Source organism: Populus trichocarpa, unplaced genomic scaffold (genome assembly GCF_000002775.5).
Source record: "Populus trichocarpa isolate Nisqually-1 unplaced genomic scaffold, P.trichocarpa_v4.1 scaffold_104, whole genome shotgun sequence".
NCBI classification, from domain to species: Eukaryota; Viridiplantae; Streptophyta; class Magnoliopsida; order Malpighiales; family Salicaceae; genus Populus; species Populus trichocarpa.
This window is the reverse complement of record NW_026291142.1, coordinates 168,939-192,528: the sequence shown is the minus strand read 5'-3', so window position 1 is coordinate 192,528 and position 23,590 is coordinate 168,939. Positions and strand designations below refer to the sequence as shown.

General features: G+C 30.5%; 2 protein-coding genes across 3 annotated transcripts; both read right to left on the bottom strand.

Moving 5' to 3' along the window:
• Nucleotides 1-1,848: 1,848 nt before the first annotated feature.
• LOC127904853 (beta-glucosidase 13-like) lies at nucleotides 1,849-8,378 on the bottom strand. The gene is made up of 13 exons (XM_052449844.1): nucleotides 8,179-8,378; nucleotides 7,996-8,065; nucleotides 5,872-5,930; nucleotides 5,654-5,729; nucleotides 4,946-5,023; nucleotides 4,759-4,846; nucleotides 3,917-4,172; nucleotides 3,602-3,717; nucleotides 3,261-3,478; nucleotides 3,125-3,156; nucleotides 2,418-2,520; nucleotides 2,205-2,313; nucleotides 1,849-2,059 (listed from the first exon to the last, which is right to left on the bottom strand). The coding sequence occupies exons 1-13, from the start codon at nucleotides 8,338-8,340 to the stop codon at nucleotides 1,891-1,893; spliced, it is 1,536 nt and encodes a 511-aa protein (XP_052305804.1). The 5' UTR covers nucleotides 8,341-8,378; the 3' UTR covers nucleotides 1,849-1,890.
• Nucleotides 8,379-15,673: 7,295 nt separating this feature from the next.
• On the bottom strand, nucleotides 15,674-18,001 carry LOC112325732 (uncharacterized). Of its 2 annotated transcripts, none has more exons than XM_024592684.2 (2): nucleotides 17,846-18,001; nucleotides 15,674-16,339 (listed from the first exon to the last, which is right to left on the bottom strand). In XM_024592684.2, exon 2 carries the CDS (start codon nucleotides 16,289-16,291, stop codon nucleotides 15,878-15,880), a length of 414 nt encoding a protein of 137 aa, XP_024448452.1. In that variant the 5' UTR covers nucleotides 16,292-16,339; nucleotides 17,846-18,001; the 3' UTR covers nucleotides 15,674-15,877. The 2 variants fall into 2 exon arrangements, with proteins under 2 accessions (XP_024448452.1, XP_024448451.1); XM_024592683.2 differs by having other exon boundaries at nucleotides 17,543-17,941.
• Nucleotides 18,002-23,590: the final 5,589 nt, after the last annotated feature.

Sequence of the window (23,590 nt, the reverse complement as noted above, 5' to 3'; positions counted from 1 at the left end):
ACTAGAAATTCAAGTAATCTCTTTACCATGGCTTCATTTTTGGAGGGTTCAAATATTGTTAGCGTTACATGATGTAAGAAATATTTTCAACAGAACAACTAAACTGAAAATTTTTACTTGTTTTTAAGTAAAAAGTAATAGTGAAAAGTATCATCATTCTTACTTGGTAATGTAAAAAATTCCTACTGTCAATAAAACACAAAATTTTCCCAGTTAAAAAAAAGCTGAGAATGTTACTGTCCTTTTAACGACAAGAATGCACTGAAATACATGACTGTTTCAATGGTCAATGAGATCGGCTTTTAGTCAGAGCTGGTTATGTTTGGTGGGGTTTTTGATGATGTTATTTATATGATAATGTTCTTAAGTATTTGTAATAAATTTTCAAAAATATATTAATTTTTCCCACAAAGAATATACAGACCATATTGATTAATTGGGCTCCCAAATAATTATGGGGGACATTAACGGTTGATGTGGAGATCCTAAGCTACACTTTAATTAATTAATTTAATGTCATCTTAAACAATCAAGAAGATCACACATCGAGCTAGCTAGGATATCCTATACATACCATCCGAACATGAAATCCAGTGCTCTCTTGGCAGCATTCCGGTTATCTTTGGCAGAAGAAAGCGGCACAACCAAGTGAGAATTTATAGCGTGTTTGAAAGTATAATTAAGATTACCTTTTAAGATTAATATAAAATATATTATAATTATTGAATGAAGTTATTTATTGTTTGAAACATAATTGTGAAAAACTTTACCAAATTAATGATCTTGGCCACTTAATTTTTGAATTAATTAATAAGTTATCTAATCAATCATGTTAATTATTTTATCTAAAAAAATATTATTTTAACTTTAAAAAAATATTTAAAGTTGACCAGACTAAATTTTATCCAAATTTAAGCTATCAAAATTTAAAGTAAAATATGGTCAGGTTATTAGCCACTTTTTTATTTTGGGTTTTGCTAGCATCAAGCTAGCCATTCCTTGGAGTCAATATCTTTTTTTTTTAGATTCAAGAAAACCCGACCCCTAATTCGAACTCGAGACCTGCTGTATAGATCTCAAGCTCTTTACCATCACGCCACGCTCCTTGGGGATCCTTGGAGTCAATATCGATTATTCATAAGAAAAAAATGCATTTTAATTTTTGTGATCTCAATTAATAGTAGATTAAATTTAATTTGATCAAGAACATTGTAATGGAGTTATTGTCCATAATCATGATCATATGCTAATAATTCACTTACATGCTCCAAGATAACACTTTAATCCAGCATTATGTTGTTTCTTCACACACACACGCACACACCCTCTCTCTTTAATGTCATTAAATTAGTTTAGCTAATGTTAATCATGTAAGCAATTTTGCCATGTATAATATGGTATGGTAATGAGATATTAAAGCACAATACTTGATGTCAAAACTTTATAATCTATAATATGGTATGGTAATGAGATATAGAAAGGAATCATCGTAGAATCAGGATTTTGACTGATTATCTATCCATTAGGATTAAGATTTTGCTTAGGCCTAGTTTTTCTTAGAATCATCTTGCATGTTCTTGTGTGCTTAAAAAAGAGCTAACAAGAGAAATTTATAATGTGTTACAAGGATTAAGTATATTATTTGGGATTCATATTTGAGAGTTCTTGATCAAAACTTGTATTTGCTTCGATTATAATATAAAACTTCTCTTCGTTTGTGGATGTAGACATAGCAGAACAACTCAAGATCACTGCATTGCATGATTGTTTCTTTTCTGTTCATCATGGTAATATTCTCTATTTTGTGTGCGATCCTTAGCACTAAAAAAGCACTGTTCATCATGGTAATTTTCAAGAAAATTAATTTATTACAAGAAGAGACATATATGTCTATTTTTTGAGGAAGCTCTTAAACCAGTGAGCTGAAAGTTTAGGATATCTCTTCAATCCATCTTTATAATCTACATAGTTGATGCCAAATCGGACGGTGTAACCTGCATACCATTCAAAATTATCCAATAACGACCATGCAAAGTATCCTTTCACATTTACACCATCCCTGCAAAAGGAACAAATGATACGAATTAATCGTGTTTTATATATATATATATATATATATATATATAGAGAGAGAGAGAGAGAGAGAGAGAGGACAAAGAAATTAAGCAGGAAAATGAATATTCCAGTCCATATATAGCACTTACTTGATTGATCTTCGAAGGAAGTCAAGATGATGATGATAATAATCAACCCTCATGGTGTCAACAAGGGCCTCTTTAAGAGTCAACGAACCATTATTAAATTCATCAACACCTAAATGAAAAAGGAAAAAAAAAGGATATTTCGTTTGAAATTGGCGTTTTTGCATCTTATATTTTGCTTTGAAATAATCCTGGCTTTAATGAGAAAGTATTTACCATTTTCAGTGATGTAAATGAGTGGATTTCTGTACTCTCTCTTCACATAGAGCAAAAGGTCTCGAATTCCTCTTGGATAAATGTAAAGCCAATCTGAAGCTGCCTGCGATATTTCATTTCAAGAAAACACACAACAATGTGGTGAGGAGGAAGATAAGGGCTGAGAAAATAAAATCTTCGTTGAACCCTGGTGGACTTGAAACTTAAACTATCCGTACAGCTGACACTTGCAAAAACAACATGGATAGGAAGCCATGGCGTCCATAAATATGCAGAGCGTGTTCAACTCAATCAACATGATGGCAAAGGGGCGGAAAATGGTAACTTACAGTCATATACTAAAGGGAAAGGAACCCTACGGTTGAGTATTGGCGCAGGTCTAGTGAGTTAGCAGCATGGTTTTAGTTTATTTTTCTGAACTTGCTGTATGATCCTGCGAGTAGCTCACTGACTTTTTTGGCAGTATAAATCTATGGCCATAGAACTATAATAAATGGGTTGATTTGATTAATGGTTATGAGCCTTTTAAGCCTAGTCTGGCCTACGTCTCAAGCCATTATAATACATGAGATAGGCCTACCACGCCCATTCCATTCCCAAAGCCATAGGTCATTTAATCATTAAAATTTTAATATTATATAAAAAAATATCTTAATTTAAAATTTAAAATTGTTAATTAAAACTTTATTTAGTTGATATATACGTACCTTTGGACCTATCAAAACACCATGCCGCTCAGCTACATATAGAAACATGAAAAAAGAATTATATGATATTGATTATGATGAGTTTACTTACGAATAAACACTCGAAATTGTTGGTATAATTTCTGATCATGCTTACTTGAAAGATTAGCACGAGAATCTGTTAAATAGCTTGCATTCGGAGAATTAGAATGGGGCATATAAGCTGCATAATTAGTAGTATAGTAATTCAACCCAAGAAAATCAAACGATCCTTTTATCATTTCGGATTGCTCTCGAGAGAATTTAGGCAATCGGTCTCCAACAAGAGATCGCATTGTGTGCGGGTAGTCACCATTTGTCAAGGGATCCATGAACCTGCGAAGATATATATATATATATATAAAATTTCCAAGTTGAGATTTATGACTAAATTAGTGTGAATATAAAATAAAAATAAATAAAATAATAATAAACCATGATCAAGAGCTAAATACATACCATCCCAACATGAAATCCAGTGCCCGCTTGGCAGCATTCTGGTCATGTTTGGCATCAGAAAATGGCACAAACCATTGAGAAATTAATGTGATCCCTATCACTCCCTTTTGAGTTTTCTGCAGAAGTTCAAAACAAAAATAAATAAATAAAAGAAGTAATTGAATGTCTTTTTTGTAATGTTTAAGGCTGAAACTAATCATAGATAACAACAAAAATACATTTTTGTGTCTTATATACGTATATATATGTTATTTCTATGTCAAAGGAAATCTTAAAAGAAGTTAAAAATCTTATAGAATTAGTAATGTATTGAACCTGATATTTTTTCTTGTACAAATGTACAGCTTTGGCATGGGCAAGAAGCTGATAATGTGCTGCCAAATATGGCTCTGTTCCTGAATCTCCTCCAGCACAATTTAGTCCTTGCCAATCTGAACATCGGCCTGGTGCTAGCAAACCTGCAGCATAACCACCCATGCTATAGGTCCATGGTTCATTCAAAGTGATCCAGTACTTAACTCTATCACCAAATTCTTTGAAACAAATCTCTGCATAGTCCTCATAATCATTCCTGTGATTAAACAAATGGTATTTGATTAGTAAAAAAAAATTACACCACACTAATTCTTGTGAAGAAATTCCATCCCAATAATTAATTCTAGATAACTATCAATCTGATCGACAATATTATAATGGGATTATACGCCCTAATCATGATCATATGTTAATAATTCAATTTATACGTTCCAAGATAACAATTTAATCAAGGAAATTATATCACCTTCATTACCATAGGTGTCGAAAATATTCATCATTCGATGACGAATCCAAAATCTTCATTATTTGGTAACAATGCATCAATGGCTACAAGCCCATTGGTACTTTTGCCAAAAAAAAAAAAAAAAGGCGAAATCTTTATCAATCAATAATTAATCTTAGTGAGATGTGGGAAGGACCTAATCATTTAGATGCACCAAGTGGGTAGATCATAAATTTAAAACCTTGACTTAAAATCTTCTAAGGAATTGCAGATATTTCATTTTTCTGTAAATAAACATTTAATTTTTTAAGGGTTATCTTTTAAATGACTGTTTTTTAATTAACACACTCAATTATTAAAAAAAAGATATATTAAGGAATTTAGTTAAGTTACTTACACAATTCTAGGGCTTAAGAAACCTCCATACTCATCCTCTAAGGTATGGGGGAGATCCCAATGAAAGAGAGTTACAAATGGTTGTATGCCTGTGTATGACAAAATTAAAGAAAGAAATAAGCTATTTGCCCATGGCGCCAAGATTTCTTGAAAGAAAATTAAAAAGAAATTATAAGATTAATTAAAACCATTGGCTAGTAGCTCATTGATGAGGTTGTTGTAGTATTGGATTCCTTCTCTATTAACACCTCCACTTAGCTTTCCATCTGAGAGGATTCAGGTAAATAAATATTAGATTCCAAAGATGTAATTAACAAAAACTTATCAACACATGTCAATAAATATTTGTTAATTTGACTTAATAATTAAGAATATCAAAGGCACTTTTAATCATGAGATGATGTTCAACTAAGTTGTGTGATCATCCAAATTAAGAAAACTAATTAAGTTTCAAAGATTAATTATTGTTAACAAATTCATCTCGCTGAAAATGTATCAAATCTAGCTTAGAAGTTTGGTGACATGAAGACAAAGCTGTATCTTTTGTGTATTGTTATTTTTTTTGTGGTTTATTATAATTAAAGGGTTTAAGAGTGTAGTAACAGTTGTTTTTTAAAGTGTTTTTTGTTTGAAAATATATTAAAAAATATATCTATTTTATTTTAAAAAAATTATTTTTTATATCAGTACATCAAAATAATACAAAAACATTAAAAAAACTCAAAATTTAACCAATTCTCATTTGAAATACAATATCAAAGGAGAGCTTAATCTTGTTGTCCTCCTTGTTTTTTAATTATAACCCTACTGAACTTAAGTCTTTGTAGATTTGAATTTTGTTTTCTTGACCAAATTATGGCGATTTAGTGCAATATATATATATATAAAAAGCTTACTTGGTAATATTCTAGACCATGATATTGAAAATCTATAAGCATCCAAGTCCATCTCCTTCATTATGCCAACATCTTCCTGTGAAATAATTAGACAACAAAATTGCATTAACCCCTTGATCTACAAGCAGTTGAAAAGGATAGTATATAACTCATAATTAATACATTGAAATCCTTGTAATTTTGTTTTCTTTCCCTCATCGACAATTTTATATACGTACCTTGTAGCGATGATATGAATCAATAGCCAGATCTCCATTGGATCCATCCTTTATCTTGCCTGTCATTTCACCATGCACGTATTTTTATGAAATAAATAAATAAATAAATATAATAGACAACATGGCGCGCAAGGCAAGAATCGATGCCTATACATGTTATTAAATTTGATCTGTCCAGCACAAGAGACAACTTGGGAAAGGCGAAGGGTGTCTCTCCCACTTGTCCTTTACGAGAATAAGTTATTAGACTAATCAACTTCTTAAAACATGAAGAAAAAAAAAAAAAGAGTAACGACAGGATACTAATTTTATATATATCCAATGTAACTATCGACAATAATGGTAATAATTAAATATGATAATTATTCAAAACTAGTATTAACAGAAATTAAGCCTCGGGGCCAAAACACTACAGCTTTAATTATTCTTCATCCATTCACAAATTATTATGAATTGGTATAGATATTTAAAATTAAAATTTAATTTCATTATCGATTTTTTTTTCACAATTAAACTATTTTGAATTCAAATTAACACTCAAATATATTTTTTTATGAAAATATTGAAAAGTCAAAGGATCAAAGTGAAAATAAAAAGTTACATAGGTGGTGGCTTCAAATCTCATATATTTTATTTTGATTCCTTATTTTTTTTTATTATTAATTATGGGTGTCCGAGTTAACTTATATACACCTCAATTAATCTTTCAAGGTTTTAAAGTTAATAATTATATAAGTTTATAGTGACTTTAAAGTTTGTAGCACTTTAACTAGTGATTTTTAAGAAGTATACTTAAAATCTGATTAGTTAAGATATACCCCTTAAAATAAATCCTATAGAGGATTGATCAACCCTATAGTTGCTAGGCTTCATGCTGTTTCTCAAATCAGGTTAGGCATTGTTCATTAAAAATGTGAAACGACACTAATTAATATGTTGTCCTTAATATGTACGTTATAGTATTGTCATGAATACGAGATGTTAACGAAGGCGTAACCCAATAATTTTAAATTTTATTTATTTATTTTTTAAAATTCCGAATCCAAACATAAAAATAACAAGAGTAAAGCTAATTGTTATGGATAATATTAGAGAATTGATACGATTGTTTGAGGAAATGTGCTTACTTTTATGATGTAAAAATTTCTAATCCTACGGTAAATAGTCATTTTGTTTTTTAAAGCAAGTGTCTGCTATATTTTGTCCATAACGTTGTGTCCAAAGACAATAATAAGATAGAAAGATTGAGGCTGTCAAAAATTTGAATTTCATGGCCAACTTGATACAATATTGTGTATCATATACTTCGTAAAGATAATAAATAAATAAACAAAACATGTTAGGATAAAAAAAACAATGTTAGGTCCTTTGTTTTTTTATTTATTTATTTGGGATATTATAATCACTTAGATGTTATAGTCAATAAGATTCTTTAATTAATAGGCGGCATCAAAATTAAATTGGGCATATGCAGTATGCAGGTGAAGTTGAATATATGTATTTTTTTTAGTATATGGTACCTTCAAATCAATTTATATGTCACCTAATATTAATTTTTTTTAACAATCTTAAAAGTGCATTTATTATATTGGTCTGTTCAGAGAAATTTAATAATTCTTTTCGGGGATGACTCTATAAGATTTGAAAATATAAAATTAAATAATAAAGCATTAATTTCTTAAAACTTAAGATGTAATCAATCTATAAGCATTAATTATTACGTATAAAAAAATCAATTAAAGAATATATCTAAAAATTAAAATTATATTTGGGATGAGACATGCATCTGACCCGTTGTTCAGATTAAAATTATAGGAGGAATTATTCAGTAAGAAAAAAAAATCAATTAAGGTTAATGGATATTTCATAATAAATTGTATATATTTACATTAAAAAAAAGTAAGAGAGCATCAAATATATCTAACAACTTTTCACATATAATAATAATAATAATAATAATAATAATAATAATAATAATAATAGCAAGTTTAATTGTTTTCTATAGCAAATTTAATTTGTTGTCCAAGCACTGAATTCTACCAAGAGGTAAAAAGCAGAATTAAATAGCAAAAAAGCAAGTAGATTTACCAACCAAACTAAAGCTACAAATTAAGAGAGGAGAACCTGGATATCTATGGGTGTAAATATCCCATATACTGGGTCCTCGGCCTCCTTTAGCTGCTGCACCTTCATACTGGAAAAAACAAAAACAAAAACAAAAAATCAAGAAGACAGCTTTTCCTATCAACATCTCATGCATCAGGATTTCAAAACCTAGGAGAAAACAAACCATAATATTATCCTAACCTGGTAAGCTGATGATGCTGTCCCAAAGATGAAACCTCCTGGAAAACTACTACGGTTTAGAGAAGCAATGTTAATGTGGCTTGGTGCAGCAGCTGCTACATTTGAAGTCACTGTGCCAAGAACGAGAAGCAGAGCTGGCAAGAAACAGTTTTTGGTTGCCATAGCCTGTCGTTGAGCTAGCTAGACAGGAGAGACCTGCGGCCTTCATATATATAGGAGTTACATATGCCAAAAAGCATGCGATATGACAGGTAATATATATTAATCACTGCTAGCTTTTGAATAAGGTGCAGTGTTTGTTTGATATTATGGTTTAGAGTTTTTTTTTAATTTAAAACGTATTTAAATAATATGTTTTTTAGATTTTTATTTTATTTTTTATATAAACATATTAAAATATAAGATAAATATTAATTTAATATTTTTTTTAAAGTAAAAACAATTTAAAAAGAATTTAAACCACAACATTACCAATCACACCTTAGCTCATCATTCTCGTGTATTTTTCCGATTTTTACTCTGGTGCACGTGTTGTGGGCTCCAAAGAAAGCCACAAATTAATGGTTCAATTTCTGAAATAAGGCGAGTGGACCCCAGTTCACGGGGACCCGCTTTGAATCGGTTGAGCTTCTTCCAAGAGTATGGTTTCAAGGAATATAAGTTTTGCGAAAGTGGTCAAAAATATTCATTAAGTTAAATTAAATTAAATAAAAAATATCAAAAATTCAATTAGATCCCTTCATGCATTGTGTCCAAATTGTATTTTTTTTTCTCTATCGTTTCTTATTGTAGAATATTGTAGACGGCCTGTTGGCTTGTGTTTTACTGCTTGTATATATTAACTGATTTATACAAATTAAAAAAAATGAAAAACCATAAATTAAATCGGACGGTCAGAAAAAATCAAACGAGGGGAATACTAGGAGAGATTCGGCTAACCAAATGGTGAGGTCCTAAAGAATATCCAGATAACCTAGAGTAGAAAAAGGCAAACAGAACAAATTAAGGCGTTTATTAGAATAAATAAAGTTGTTTTTTTTACTCTTTCTAGTTCTTAAAATAAGAAATCAATAAATAATATAAAATGGAATTAAATAAAGTTTAGATCATATATATATATATATATATATATATATATATATATATATATATATATATATATATATATATTGCTTTTATTTCTAGGAAGACAGCATGTATGTCTATTTTTTGAGAGAGCTCTTGACCAATGGGCTGAAAGTTTATGATATCTTTTCAGTCCATCTTTATAATCTACAAAGATGAGTTAATGACTCATTATTAAATTCACCAACCCCTAAACAAATCGAAAGCATGTCGTGATTATGAAAAAAATAATTTCTATACTTTTTTCACGTTAAGGATTATTGCAGTGTTAATTGAATTTAATTGGAAACGTTTATTACCATTTTCAGTGATGTACTTCTTCTTTGTGATGAGTCATTTAAAGAAAATAGAAAAAAAAAAAAAAACTATGAGTACTTGATCGAGGGAACATGTACAGAGGACTGAAACACCACAAATCCCAGCAATCAACCCATCATCTAACCCAATTAACCCCACCTCTCTTCTTTTCCCATCCTTACCCATAACCACCACTGCCAACCTCTCTCGGATGCTGCCTTCCTGCAAAACACAGCCATGAAGTCCCTGTTTTGCATTGCGTTCTAAAGAACAGGGTTAGCCAATTTTTGAGGATTTTTCTCCTTTTTTTTTTTTTTGAGAATTTTTGCATCGAAGCTCATATTTTTCATAATCCCAACATCTTCCCGTGTCAATATTGTGCTTTGATTTATTTTTTTTAATAGTAGCTCAAAAAACATGAACACAAGTGGTGATTAATATATATATTATATATGTATACTGAATTGTTTCAAAATTAAAAATAAATTTAATTTACTAACCTAGAAACCACATTTCTATTCTTTATTTTCCATTTCCCTAATTATCATTATCACGTACCTTGTAACGATGATATGAATCAATGGCCACATCTCCATTGGATCCATCCACATCTCCATAGGTTAAAAAAAATTGACAACAAGGTAATAAAATGATGTTGTATTATTAAAACCATCAATCATACATAAATAAATAAATAAAAATTAAAAATAAATCAGAGGATGGCTTACGGGTGTTTGAAGGCTTTCCCAAGGGTGTATGGCTTACGGGTTAGGTGAAAGAGACCGGAGAGAAACCTTTCCAGTTTTCTTCCCTTTCGGTTTATGACCTTCCAGGGCCCATGCTCGGTACAGTGAGCTTTTCTTTATCCACTAAATCACATCTTATTCATTGAATATAGAAAATTCTTGTAAAGATCATAAGTATTATAATTGTTGCTGTTGACTTTCTAGAGATGTAAATAAATTATTTTAACCTAAATCTTAATGCGAGCAAAATCATCATTATCTTCTCTTGGGTATAATTTATTTCTTTTTAATTAGAAAAAAATAAAAATTATAGGATTTTAACTTATAACAATTTAGTTATTAAAATCTTTATTGCCAAAAAATAATATAAATCATATCTTAAAACCTCACTTAAAAGCTTAAGTATTTATGTTAAGATAGTTATTTGATATGATACAAGAGTTTTATAGACCAAAAAATCATGAATTTAAATATCATCATTTTTATTTTTTTTAATTAAAATTAATTAATAACACAAGATAATATTTGTTTATACAAGTTTTAACCCCAAATTAATTATATTTGAGATGATATATTAAATAATAATATAAATCATATTTCTATAACACTACTATCATATTAAAAAACCATCTCAATTCAAAAACTTAATCAATTAAAGTTTATATATATTAACTCTCTGGTAAAATGAATACACTATTTAGTCGAATGATGTTGCCATTTATTTGATGTAGTAAAAAGAATACAGTGTACAAGCTGGAGAGCTCTGCCAACAATTCTTATTCTGCGTAGAGAAATAATAGGTGTTGGAACCTATTTTTGGATTTCTGTAAAAAAAAAATTAAAAATATTATTAATAAATAATAATAATGAAAAGAGGATGCCAGAACACCATAAAAATAGTTAAAAATTGGTTGAAGAGGTTTAAAAATACAAAGATTAAAATTTGACGGTATTTTGTTGACTGATGATAGCTCTGTTGACAAAGAAAATTCAATTTGAGGAAGAAAAGTCCAAAATCAGATATTTATGAACTTAATTAAATTTTATTGAAGGTTTAATTGAATTTATGGATGGTTTGATTGCAAGAAAAATTGATTTTGGAGTTAATTTAAACTTTACTTGGAAGAAATTAAAGTTCTGGGGTCAAATTATACTTTTGAGAGTTAATTTGGTCAAATCAGGAGTTTAATTGCATAAATATTGAAGTTTGATGGTCAATTATGGACTTAATTGAAGAAATCCGAAACCAAGAACCAAACTGGAAAAGGCGCGTAAATAGAGGGGCTGTAATTAAAACCAAATCAGGGGTCAAATTGAAGAAATTAGAAGTTTATTGCTCAATTGAGGGTCAAATTGCATAAATCAGAGACCAAGAACCAAGTTGGAAAAGGCGGCCAACTTCAGGGCCGGCGATTGATTTTTGGCAGGGATGCAATTGCATTGATTTTTAAATCAAAATTGCAATTTAGGACTTGATCGAACAAGTTACAAATTGAAGACTGATTTGTATTTTGATATAAGTTTGGCGCCGTTTTCATTTAAATGAAACGACATGTTTTGTTCAAAACGACGCCGTTTCATACAATGTTCATTAAAAAAAAAGAAGCCCGGAACGGTGCCGTTTTGACGGCACTGTGGGTCTTCTTCTTCCCCTGGATGCGTGAGGCAGGGGAAGAGGAAGAATTTTCCTCCCTGCTTTTCTCCTCTCCCTCTGTCCCCTAAATCTCAAAAAGACGCTGACACAACATCCCCACTTGTTTGCCACGTGATGGAGGAAAGAAGGGGACGTACCCCTTGGGCAGTTCGGGGCGGCTGCACGATGGCCGCCCCGCCCACGTACCCCTTGGACAGGGGTAGTAGGGGGTCTCCCCCCCCCCTTTGTTTTACCTATAAATACAAAGGGGGGAAGCTGAGAAAAAAGGGACAAAAAAAGGAAAAGAGAGAGAGAGAAAAAAAAAAGAGACAATGAAGAGAACAAAAAACCGAGAGAAAGAAAAAAGAGAAAGGAAAACAGAGGAATAGAGAGAAAGAAGAGAGAAGCATAATAGGGATAGAGAGGAGAGAATCGAGAGAGGAAAAAGAAAAGAAAAAAAAAAGAGACAGAAAGAAGAAGATTTCAACCCCTATATTCTCGTGCCTTTTCCAGTTTGATCCTTGGTTTTGGATTTCTTCAATCAAGTCCTTAAATTCCCATTAAACTTTAATATTTATGCAAGTAAGCCTATGATTTGACCAAATTAACTCCTAAAAATTACAATTTGACCTTAGACTTTAATTTCTTTCAATGAAATCCTAAATTGACTTTAAAAAACAAGTTTTCTTGTAATTAAGCTCTCAATAAATTTAAATAAACCTTGAAAAATTTTAATTGAGTCCTTAAACATCCAATTTTAAAATTTCCTCCTTAAATTAATTTTTCTTTGCTAATAAAACCTTCATAAATAGAAAATGCACTGCTAAATTTTTTAATATCTTAAAAAGATATTAATCATAGTCATTTTACAAAGTTCAATTGATATTAATCAGTAAAAAGATTTAATTACCTTTAAAAAGGAAAAAATAGGCTTGCATAAGAGGACCTTTTGATCTTTTTGTTTTTTCAAAATAGTAAAATAGTGGTTTTACCTTAAAATCAAGCATTTACAAAGGGGCTTTGTTATTTTTTCATTCTTTTTTGAAAAGTCAAATGATGGATTTGTCCTTAAAAAAAAAAAAACTAATGTTGTTGTCACAATGGCATTTTCATCTTTTTTGTATGGTTTTTTTTTATTATTATTACCGGTTTCAATTAGGGACAATTTGGTAACTTAACAAATACAAATATCATTAAAAAAAAGCAGGAGGTACATCTTTGCGCATGTCAGCCCGTGGATTTACATTTCTTTGGATTAGAGTGTGCTGTCGTGTCTTTTGTCTAAAAATGACCAAGCATCATGGTGTCCAAAGCTTCCAATGGCGCCGAAGTTAATGGGGGCGGCCCGTGTTTTTTTTTTTTTTCCCCATGCTCTTTACTCTTTTGTTTTTTTTTTTTTTAAAATGTTAATTTCAATCGTTTTTTCTCAGCCTCAGGTTAAAGCGAATATAGGTTGAAGCCCAAACTTTTACTAAGAACTCGGTAAAATAGAGGTAAGGCCTTAAGCTAATCAATGGACTGACATGGGCTAAAAGATTAATTACAAGTTTATTTAAAATGTAGTATAAAAATATGATATTATAACTTTAATAATCAAACGTCCAAATTTAAAATTATCCATTCTTATTTTCTATTAGTAAAAAACAAATACACATAAAATAGTAATGAATTGTACATATTTTAAATTTAAAAGTTTTAATTTAGAAAAATATGTCAAGATATATTATAAAATCATTCATTAATGTGTTTAGTAATGTGATGTAAAATATCTATTTGTACATGAATCTTGCTTTTTTTTTTTCCTAGTTGACAAGGCCGTGTTTTAGATTAAGTTTGGTTGAGTTCATCGAGTTGTTATAAACCTAGCTAGATCAAATAGTTTTATTAAATCAGTATTTTATATAATTCAATTAAAAACCTAATATAACCTGATTTCTATGGCTAAAATGATCAATACAAATATATTTGTTGGGATTTTTGTATTGTTTAAAGATTTTAATTTAACCTGATTTGAATTAGATTCTGAATTAAAATAAAAAAAAAACTGATTAGTCAAAACCCAATTAACCCAATAAGATTTTAAATAACCTCGATCCAAATTTTATCAAGTAATAAAAATGTAATAAAAATAATTGACGTATTAACCAGGATAGGATATTGACATGATAACAGAATCAACTAGATGCTTTTCCAATTCCGTCTCATGACATTGTAACAACTATGATTTTCAGTAATGTTAGTCAACGAATAGCTCCTGTTGATGTGATTTTGTACCATAGTGGTTTTAATTGATGTAAAAAAAAGAAAGAAGAAAGGAGCAGGCAATCATGGTGGTTGCCCAACATAAAAAGTCTTGGGAGGGCAGCCCACCCACCTAAAGAATATCATGCATGGTGTTTCTTGCAGATTGCATGTGTACAAGCTAGAAGAAAAGGGAAAAACGATATCGAAGATCTAACATTCTCAGGGACTATAATGAAACATGAAATCCTCAAAGACAAGGACAAATTGCATTACGACTGCAGACAACCATGTTGGTTCAACAAACAAGAAATAAAGTAATGAATCACTCCACCACAAGAAATGTCCCGACATGAACCCTACAAGAGTCGGCGTGTGTTTATTTAAACACAGTTTGCCGCAAAAAAACATCATTTCTTAATTACAGTTTGAAGTGCAATCGACCGCGTACACAAAGCAGTATGTTTTTCAAGGCAAAGGGCATCAAATCAAGGAGATTCTTAGTGAAGATCTCTCCTCTATGTTCTTCTCTGGCTTCATCTTCTGGACGTCACTCGAAAACTTCCGCAGAAGTCCAACATCATTCAATGCTTTGTGCCCTAGAAGGCCAGAATTCACTGAACATGAAGCAAAATTGTTTGTGCTTGCTCAATCATGCTGTTAACTATTCAAGATGCTCGTGTTCTTACTAAAGGCACTCGATAAGAGGTTCAAAACTGATGCTCAGGGTTTTCAAGTGATCAATTCAAACTTCTCAGCTTCACTGTCAATAAGCTTATCACGCACAATTTCTAACCTTTTGTCTTTAACTAACACTCTTGAATAAAGAAATGCAAGATCATAAGAATCTTCAACTAAGGACAAACTTCAGCAAATTCTTAAACGTACAAGACAAAGACCAACACTCGTATCTACATCATCTCTTTTGCTGAGGCAAGGTAAATGAATTTATGAAATGTAATTCAGAACCTCTAGACCTGGTAAGCGAACACAACTGCACTACTATTGATCAAGCATTTTTAAGGCAGAGAAAGAATTGAGAAATACATACGCAAAGCACGTGAGTCAACCATTCAAGTCCACAGCAAAATGCAGATGTAAAACTCAGCTGTTTGCCACAACCCAATACACTACCCCGGTAATTGCAGTCCCTCAACTCCTACCAGCTGGATCAAAATGCCATGACAGGAAGAAAGACAATTTGAAACGTTTTTCCACATCATATGCATAACTGCAAGGAACTAAGAATAGATGGCATAAATTTTCTACGAACAGGCAGACTTCCTTGTCGTTTCAACCGCTCAAAGGAGTTTGACAAGGAGCTGTGAGATTGTAAGTGCAATGATGAAGATAAAATTATAGGAAATAATCACAACAGACATCTGGAAGGAATGAAGAGGACATTTCAACGGGCCAAGCATGTCATGCAAATCAAATGATAGAGGAACCCAGAGACGGTATGAAACATAATAGCATTATAAAAATTACAGGCAGTACAAAACTCCCAATTAAAGTGAAGAAATCGGCAAAAGGATGACCAAAATAATAAACCAAAAAATTCAAAATGAAACTAGAGATTTTACTAGGCCTCAATTCCTATATAATTTACTGGAAAGTCATCAAAAGAAGAGACCCACTGCAAAAGCCAACAATGGCTTCACTTACATTCCACACCTGCTTCAGCAGCACGACGAGGCTTGCTTTTCCGCCTACTTCCATTATGACGAAAACCATTAGACTTGGTTGAGTCATCAGTACTTGATCTGGTTCCAACACCATTTTCTTCCTTTACTGAATCTGGTTTCTCCTTTGCCTGTGAATATCGCTTCCTCTTCTTTCCATTTTCTGCTGCTGTTGGACTTTTTGAATCTTTGCTTGTGATGTCAGTTTTTCCTTTCTCTACATCTTCATCTTCAATTTTTTCAACTTCCTCCTCATCGATGCCATCTTTCAGCGGTTTTTGTGGCCTTCCCCTTCTCTTCTGTGCTGGAATTTTCTCTTCCTCCCCACTTCCAGTATCATCATGATTGCTAACAGTCAACTTCTTTCCTTTTCCTCTGCCTCTACCCATAATTCTATAACTCCGCGAAAGAAAAACTCATGCAGATGAAGAATATTTCTGTCAAATCAAAGAAACAAGAGTTAAGCTTTTAATAAAGAAATTTCAATGGCAAGAAGCACACCCGTGGTATCACAACAGTGAACCATCTGAGCAGAGTTCATGTATCATGCCAGCCAACCAGAAACATGCATTACAAAGCTTATAGAGATTTCTATTCTATGATCAGTGGTGCTTCATAAAATGAATAATTTCAAGACTAACCAGCCCAACTCCACTGCTAACATTAACATAAAACCTTGCGTCTGAATCCAGACATGTTTCAAAGATGACTTCACACTACCTTCCAATTACTTAAATAATAAATGCATGACATCATTTATAGGATTCCAAATGCTTACATGGTTTCACTTATCTTATATTCATAACTTAGTGCGATAGCTCCCTTCCCTTTAATGACCTATTATACACGCATAATGGATTACACAAAGAGGCCAAATGCCATTTTCTCAGCTCGAAAACCCCAAACAAGAACAGAACTACAGATATGAAGCTGAAGACTCATTTCATGTTAAGAACATAGTCTTTACCCCCTATTTGGTTGCAAATACAAAGGACCAACACAATCACAAAGGTTTTTCCTATCAAATGTGTGCTTGAAAGTTAAAATACTCAACTTCTAAAAGATCATCACTTTATCAGAATCAAGGGAGTAAAAGCATAGTTTTCCATGCCCATTAACAATAAGTCATGTGACTTGCTCTTTTTTCATATATTTACACTACAGCTAAATGCAGAATGAGGGAACATCCATTTCTATATCCTCATCAAAGCAAACAGAACCTTAGGTATTTTAGACAAAAGGATTGAAACAGATATCACATAGCTTCCAATAGCCAGAAACATCATAACATAAATAACAGTGAAAGTGAAATCAAGAAGAAAAGGCACATCTATATACCAATAACTCAAAATTAAGGGTCACTAATTTGATATCTTGAAAACTGATGAATCAAAGAGTCCAGACTCACAATACTTTAAAAAACCGCACAAAATCTCCTTAAACCAGTTCATAGCAAGATCCATGAAAAGCATAAAAATCTCAACTTTCACAATATATAGACATAGTAGAGCTAAATTAATCATCAAAAACAATCTCAAGTAGCTCCTCAAAAGCCACAAACATCAAAAACTAAAAAACCAATAAATACACAACAAAACATCAAAAATATCTCAAAAACAGAACGGCTAAATGAAACCAACCTGATATTGAGCAAACCTTATTTGCAACTTCAACAAGAAACCCATTACTTTGAATTTGTTAAAGAAAGCAAAAGGCACTCAAAAAGACCAAAACCCAGATAGGTCTTTCTCTTATAGTGACAAAAGCAAAGATTTTTAACACTAAACTATGATCTAAAGAAGAAACACTTGATGCCCAGATCAAGAAACATTGAGATTCCAAAATCTGAAAAAAGAAAAGTACTAAGTACAACTACAAAACATGACCGAAATGAAACACCAAGAGATGGAGGAAGAGACAGAGAGAAGAGTTGATAGATATACGTTGATTGGTTAGTCTATGTGTGTGACTCTCTGTATACTTTGCTGTGATGTAATCTCTCTGTGGGAGTAGGGAGGTGAGTGTAAGGAAAAATGAATTGGAAGGGTATTGTGGTAAATGTGGGTCCAGTGTTTACTATGTTAGTTAGTGGACATACTTTTATTAACTTCAAACTTCTTCTGTCTGATGTTTTATTCAAACTTCAAAAACATGGAGCTCTTGTCTGCCTTGTTTCAAAACGTGAACAGGCGGGCAGGTCGATCCATCTTAGATTAGTTCAGATTAAAAAAATAGAAAAACAAAATAGTTCATCCGGTTAAAATCTTGGGGTAGATTCTGTGTCATGAGTTCATCCGGTTAAGCTCTGCTTATCTATGCTATATATCTTTTTTTTTTTTTTTTTATGTTTGAAAGATTTAGAGATCACCCATAACACGAATTTCATCCTAAATTAAGCTTTAAATTGAATTTTAAAACTATGCTTCTCTATGCTATGTATCTCTTTTCATGTGTGTTGCCTTAAAATCTAAAACACCCCCACCAGATTCTTTTAATTTTCTCTGATTTGTCATACTAAAATAATAATAAAAAAAGAAATCTTGGAGAAGTTGGTTTAAATGATAATGAAAATAACCTTTGTTGTTCGAGAGTTAACTTCATAAAAATATTTTAAGATTTGATCTCGACATTAATACTGTGAAATCTCTCAAAACATAATGTTTTTTTTTTTGGATAGTATATATAATCAATTTATTGTATAAACACATTAGTAGTATCAAAACAAATTTAAAAGAGAAAAAAAATATGACATCCTCCCAAGAATTTGTGTGTATATCCATCAATAAAAATAAATCTAATAAAGTTTTAAACACTTCATCTGTATCTAAGAAAATTCTCCCAACTTTTTTTAAATAGCGTTTGTTTACTGATAATTGTGACAATGAAAAGTGAAAACATGCCCTTTTTTAAATATTAAACCCTTTTTTGTCATTTGCTTAAAGATGAAGTCATAATTTGTCATAATTGTAAAGGCTTTATGATAGATTAAGCAACTAAAAGGATTCCTATCCCCGATCTCTACATTCAAGCAACTTCAAATAACTCAGAATTCTATAAGCAATATATAGTAAGCCATGTTTTAAACTATTATTGATCACTCCATATTGCTGTAGTGAGATGAAAATAATAACATCAATTGAAGGAATGTCTCAAATATAGTATTTATTTACGGTTAGAAAAATATAAATCATGTTTTAAGATCTCACTGTAAAACAGGAAGAAAAAGAAAAGTAATTTTTTAACAATCTTTTTTTTAAAATACCCTTATTAGCTTGATTGAATTTTGAGTCAAGGAAAATTGAAGGAAGAAGTAATTATCTCTCTTTTTTGTTATTTTCAATTAGGAAATTGATTATGGAAGGATTTAAAAAGTTTTTAGAGTTTTTATTTTTATTTGATAATGAAACGATTTAAGAGTTTTTATGGATGTTTACGGTGTTAATTTTGACTTAAAATGAACTGATTAAGAAATGGAATTATAGGCTCTAAAGAAATAGATTAATTATTTGGGGAATTACATATTTAAAAACTAGTTGATTGGGATTCTAAAAATTCTGATAAATTGATTGACCGGTTAGCTAAATTGGCTGACTGGTTGTTGTTAGTCGATTGGTTGGTCTAAATCGGCGAACTAGTTGGCTTATTGTAGTGATTGACCGAATTGGTCATTTTTGTCAATCAATTGACCCAACAGTAGGGGTTAATCGAATCTGTTAGGTTTAATTAGTTTGATTTATATTCGGGATCCATCAGGAGAATTAGTTTGTCTTTATAATTACATTTTGGTCTCTAAGTTTAAAGTTTTAATCTTTTATGTTATCTTGCTTTGAGTTGTTTTTGAGTGTTTTTTTTTATATTTGTTATAGGTTTTGTTGATATTTCTTTTAACAATCTTCAGTAGTCTCCAGTTCTATATTCGTTTGTATTTTGCTTTTATTTTCCGGGTGAGTGAGATAATCTTTAATATGCATGTAATATAAATAATACATGTATGCTGATTAGATGATGAGTACAAGTGGTTATTTCTTGAATACACAAACACACGCATATGTGTGTGTGCTCGCTTGCGCGTATTCTGTATACCTAGCTAATGAGAGAGGCACCAACTTTTAACAACTAATTCTCCCACAGTGATCACTTTCGGTTGTTATCTGATCTCTGACATGTATTCTACTATCTTATATTAATATGTTTAGTATGTAAATCTATATCAAGATATGTACGACTTGTAAACTATTAATATTTAAGATATATATTAATTGTTATTCTCTCACTAAGTTGGTTGAACTCACCTCTCTATTTTAATATTATTTCAGATTCTTAACTTTGGTTAGCAGGTTGATCTTTGATTGAGAGTTCCTGCTACTTTATTTGTTGGTATGCCTTGCTTGTTTCCGCGAGATTTTTTTTATCTTTATGATTCGATGCTTTAAACGCTCTACTATTTTGTTGTTTTCATTGTTTTATTAGTTTTGAGGAATATTTAACATAATATTAGATTCTTATTGATCAAATGATTACGAGTTTGAATTTCACTATCTTATTTTAATTGATATAAATTCACTTCAGGGTATGTTAAAGAATAATATAAATCATATCTTGTATTTTTTTAAAAAAATTTATGATAGGGTAAGCTATTCTAGTTTATGCAATCCAAAGTTTATTGAATTTTTTGTTGAACCAAAAAATGTGTCGTGGTATGATGTGTTGGTGTCCTAATTTGGATGTGAATGTCCAACTCGAGAAGAACTTAATCAAGTCATGCAAGCTCATAAATATTATGATGGGAGGAATGACAAATAAATTTATTGTTATATAATAAATAAAATATATTTTGTGATTTAATTTCTGTTTTTTTTTAATATTTTATAAGTTAATTTTTGTGTTTTAAAATAATAGATTGGCCAGAGAGATAGTGGTTGGTTGAACATGAAATTTCCCTAATATAACTACAAAACTATATATTTATCCTCTAGTTACAAGTCTATCCCAATCAGGCACCCTTTGCTCCTCTCCTTTGATTTCTTCTTACTCTTTAATATATGCCAGGAAAAAATTAAAAATTAATAATTATGAGGATAGCTTAACAAATCAACAGCTTAAGAAAGATTTCTGGGTTCAATACCAAGAAAAAAGAAGGAAAAAAAAAAACTTATCTGAGCTAGGAGAAGAGGATGTACCCTTGATAGAAGGTTTTTTTTTTTTTTTTTTAAAGAGAAATTCAAATATGTTTACTACACATTTTTTACAATCATAATGCACAAAATTTATTTATTTATTTATTTATTTTGTGCCCACAGATCATATAACACAACTAATTTATTTAGCTTTTTTCTGGTACCCGATTAAAAACAGTGCGTGTGAAGATTTGTGGATTTATCATAATTTTACTTCTCAACCTATTCTGAAAGTGTCCTTAAGATTAATAAAGCAAGGAATTGTAAACAAGAAGTAAATTCTCTCTTAATCTTGAATGTAATTAATTAATCAAGAGGTGTCCAAACCCATATGAAATTTAATTAAGAATTAAACTCATCGATCACAAAGGGAATATTAATTTGTCAAATATGAGAGGTGTCTGAACCTATAGTATCTAGCAATAGCCACATATTTTAGACGTGATTGGCAGACAAAAGTCTGCACCTAGCTTGACATTTTAAGTAAAGGATGACAGCCAAATTTGTCGAAAGATTGATAAAGAAAGTCTTAATCTTGACAGCTTTGTTCACCATGTACAAGGGTGCATGCATATTCTATTTCATCATAATTTCAAGACACTTCTAACCCAATCTTTTGACTTTCGTTTTAACTACTCCTGGTATTGGCGGATTCACTCGGGATAAGGCTTGGATTATTAGTTGGGAATGTTAATTTTTTATTTTTTTTAAATAATCATAACATTTTGTTTTGGTAAAAAAGTTTTTTAAAAAATTTAATGAGTTAAGGGTGGATCTTAAGGTTTGGATTATTTGTCAAGAATGTTGATTTTTTAATTTTTTTTTAAAGATAATCATAACATTTTGTTTTGATAAAAAGATTTTTTTTATAAAGTTAATGGGTTAAGGCTGGATATTAAATAAATTAGATATGATTAGACCGAATTATAAGGTTAACTTGAGTTTTAGACTAAATCAACTACTTTTTTTTTTTCCAACTTAAACTAGTTTAAAACTACCAAGTTCAAATCAAACTTGTCAACTCTTACCAATATTAGCTAGTATCAAGAAGGAAAAGTTATTCTAACAAAATTCAAGAGGAGAAAATGTGAAAAACAATATGTTTTGAGAAATAATTTTTCTTAATTTTATGTTTAGTATTCTATCTCTTACTTTTTTCAATCAAGTGTATACCATATATGTTGAAAGCAATTAATTCATATAAAATTTGGTAGATGATTGAACGAAAAACAGAGAGTTGAATACTCCAACAAGAAGCATCAAGAATTGAAATACTCCAACGAAAATAATAAATTTTGGGTACTTGATTGGTTACAAAGAGAAAGTTACAATACTTGTTTGAAGAAAATCAAGAAAGTTCGTGATTAAAAGTTCATTAAAAAAAAATAGGTCTTGAAGACATATTAAAACTCCAATCATGACACTATTAATATAATAAAAAAAATTCTATAAAATAAATCCAACAACATAACAAAAATCTTCAATAATAACCTGAATATCAAAACTTTGATATTCCTTCTGACTTTGTCTATCTTTTTTTTTTTTTCTGTCATCTCATCTCTTCTAATGTGCAACTCATTTTTTTTTAATATTATTATTTTGAATAGCTATATCCTATAATTTTTTTTTAATATTTTGCCAACTCTTATTTTAAAAAATGCTAATAAGTAGAAATACCATAAAAAAGGGTAGAGTCTTTTCTTTTATCTTGTTCTTAAATAATAAAAACAAATGAATTCACATTTTCCATAAAAAAAAATCCCCATAATTTATTTTTCATAAAAAAACCGTTCTTTTTTTTTTTCACTACAAAGGAAAAAAAAAACCCTGTTCTATGATAAATTTTGGTAACATTTTATGCTTGTGGACCTCACTACTAAAACTAAATAATGCACATGCTATTAAATGGTCAAGGAAAACCACTAACATATGGACCCCTAGGCCCTATCCTTTGAGCACAACATTGATGAAACATGATCTCTCCATTCTAAAATAGACCACACATTTTCTTGCTTCTTTCCCGGCAACTCAGAGCTCTGCTACTCTTTCGAGTTCTGTCAAATCACCTAAATATTTCACTAATAAAATCATGGGCATGATTACAAGATTAATACTGATGTAATGCTACAGTATCGTCACAGGATTAATAGAACATATGAAGCGTGCAGATGTCTTGCTGTTTTGATAACTGTGTATGCATAGTGCTTTTACTGTAGAAAATGACGGTGTGGTGGAAAAATTGTTCTTGATCTTTGGGTTATTAACATAAACATGTTGAAGCTGTCTGTATATCTCGTATTATTTTGAAAAAAAAATTTATAATCCGTGATGAAACATGAGTTACATAACTAAGTATATGTATATATTGTTTGTAAGAATAAAACCACATCAAATGTATAGCCAATACATTTATTTATTAACAAGATAAATAAAGTAAAGTTTAAGAAAAGGTTTAAACATGTTAAATTTTTTTAACAAAAAATAAGTATTATTTTTTTATTTAATTATTGA

What these genes read in the sequence shown, in the direction of transcription:
- LOC127904853 (XM_052449844.1), bottom strand. Translation starts at nt 8,340, where the DNA reads ATGGCAACCAAAAACTGTTTCTTGCCAGCTCTGCTTCTCGTTCTTGGC. An exon ending in ATTCATATCATCGCTACAAG is followed by an intron (nt 5,730 to 5,871) that starts GTACGTATATAA and finishes ATTATTTCACAG; the next exon opens with GAAGATGTTGGCATAATGAA. An exon ending in CAATGAGCTACTAGCCAATG is followed by an intron (nt 4,847 to 4,945) that starts GTTTTAATTAAT and finishes TGTCATACACAG; the next exon opens with GCATACAACCATTTGTAACT.
- LOC112325732 (XM_024592684.2), bottom strand. Translation starts at nt 16,291, where the DNA reads ATGGGTAGAGGCAGAGGAAAAGGAAAGAAGTTGACTGTTAGCAATCAT.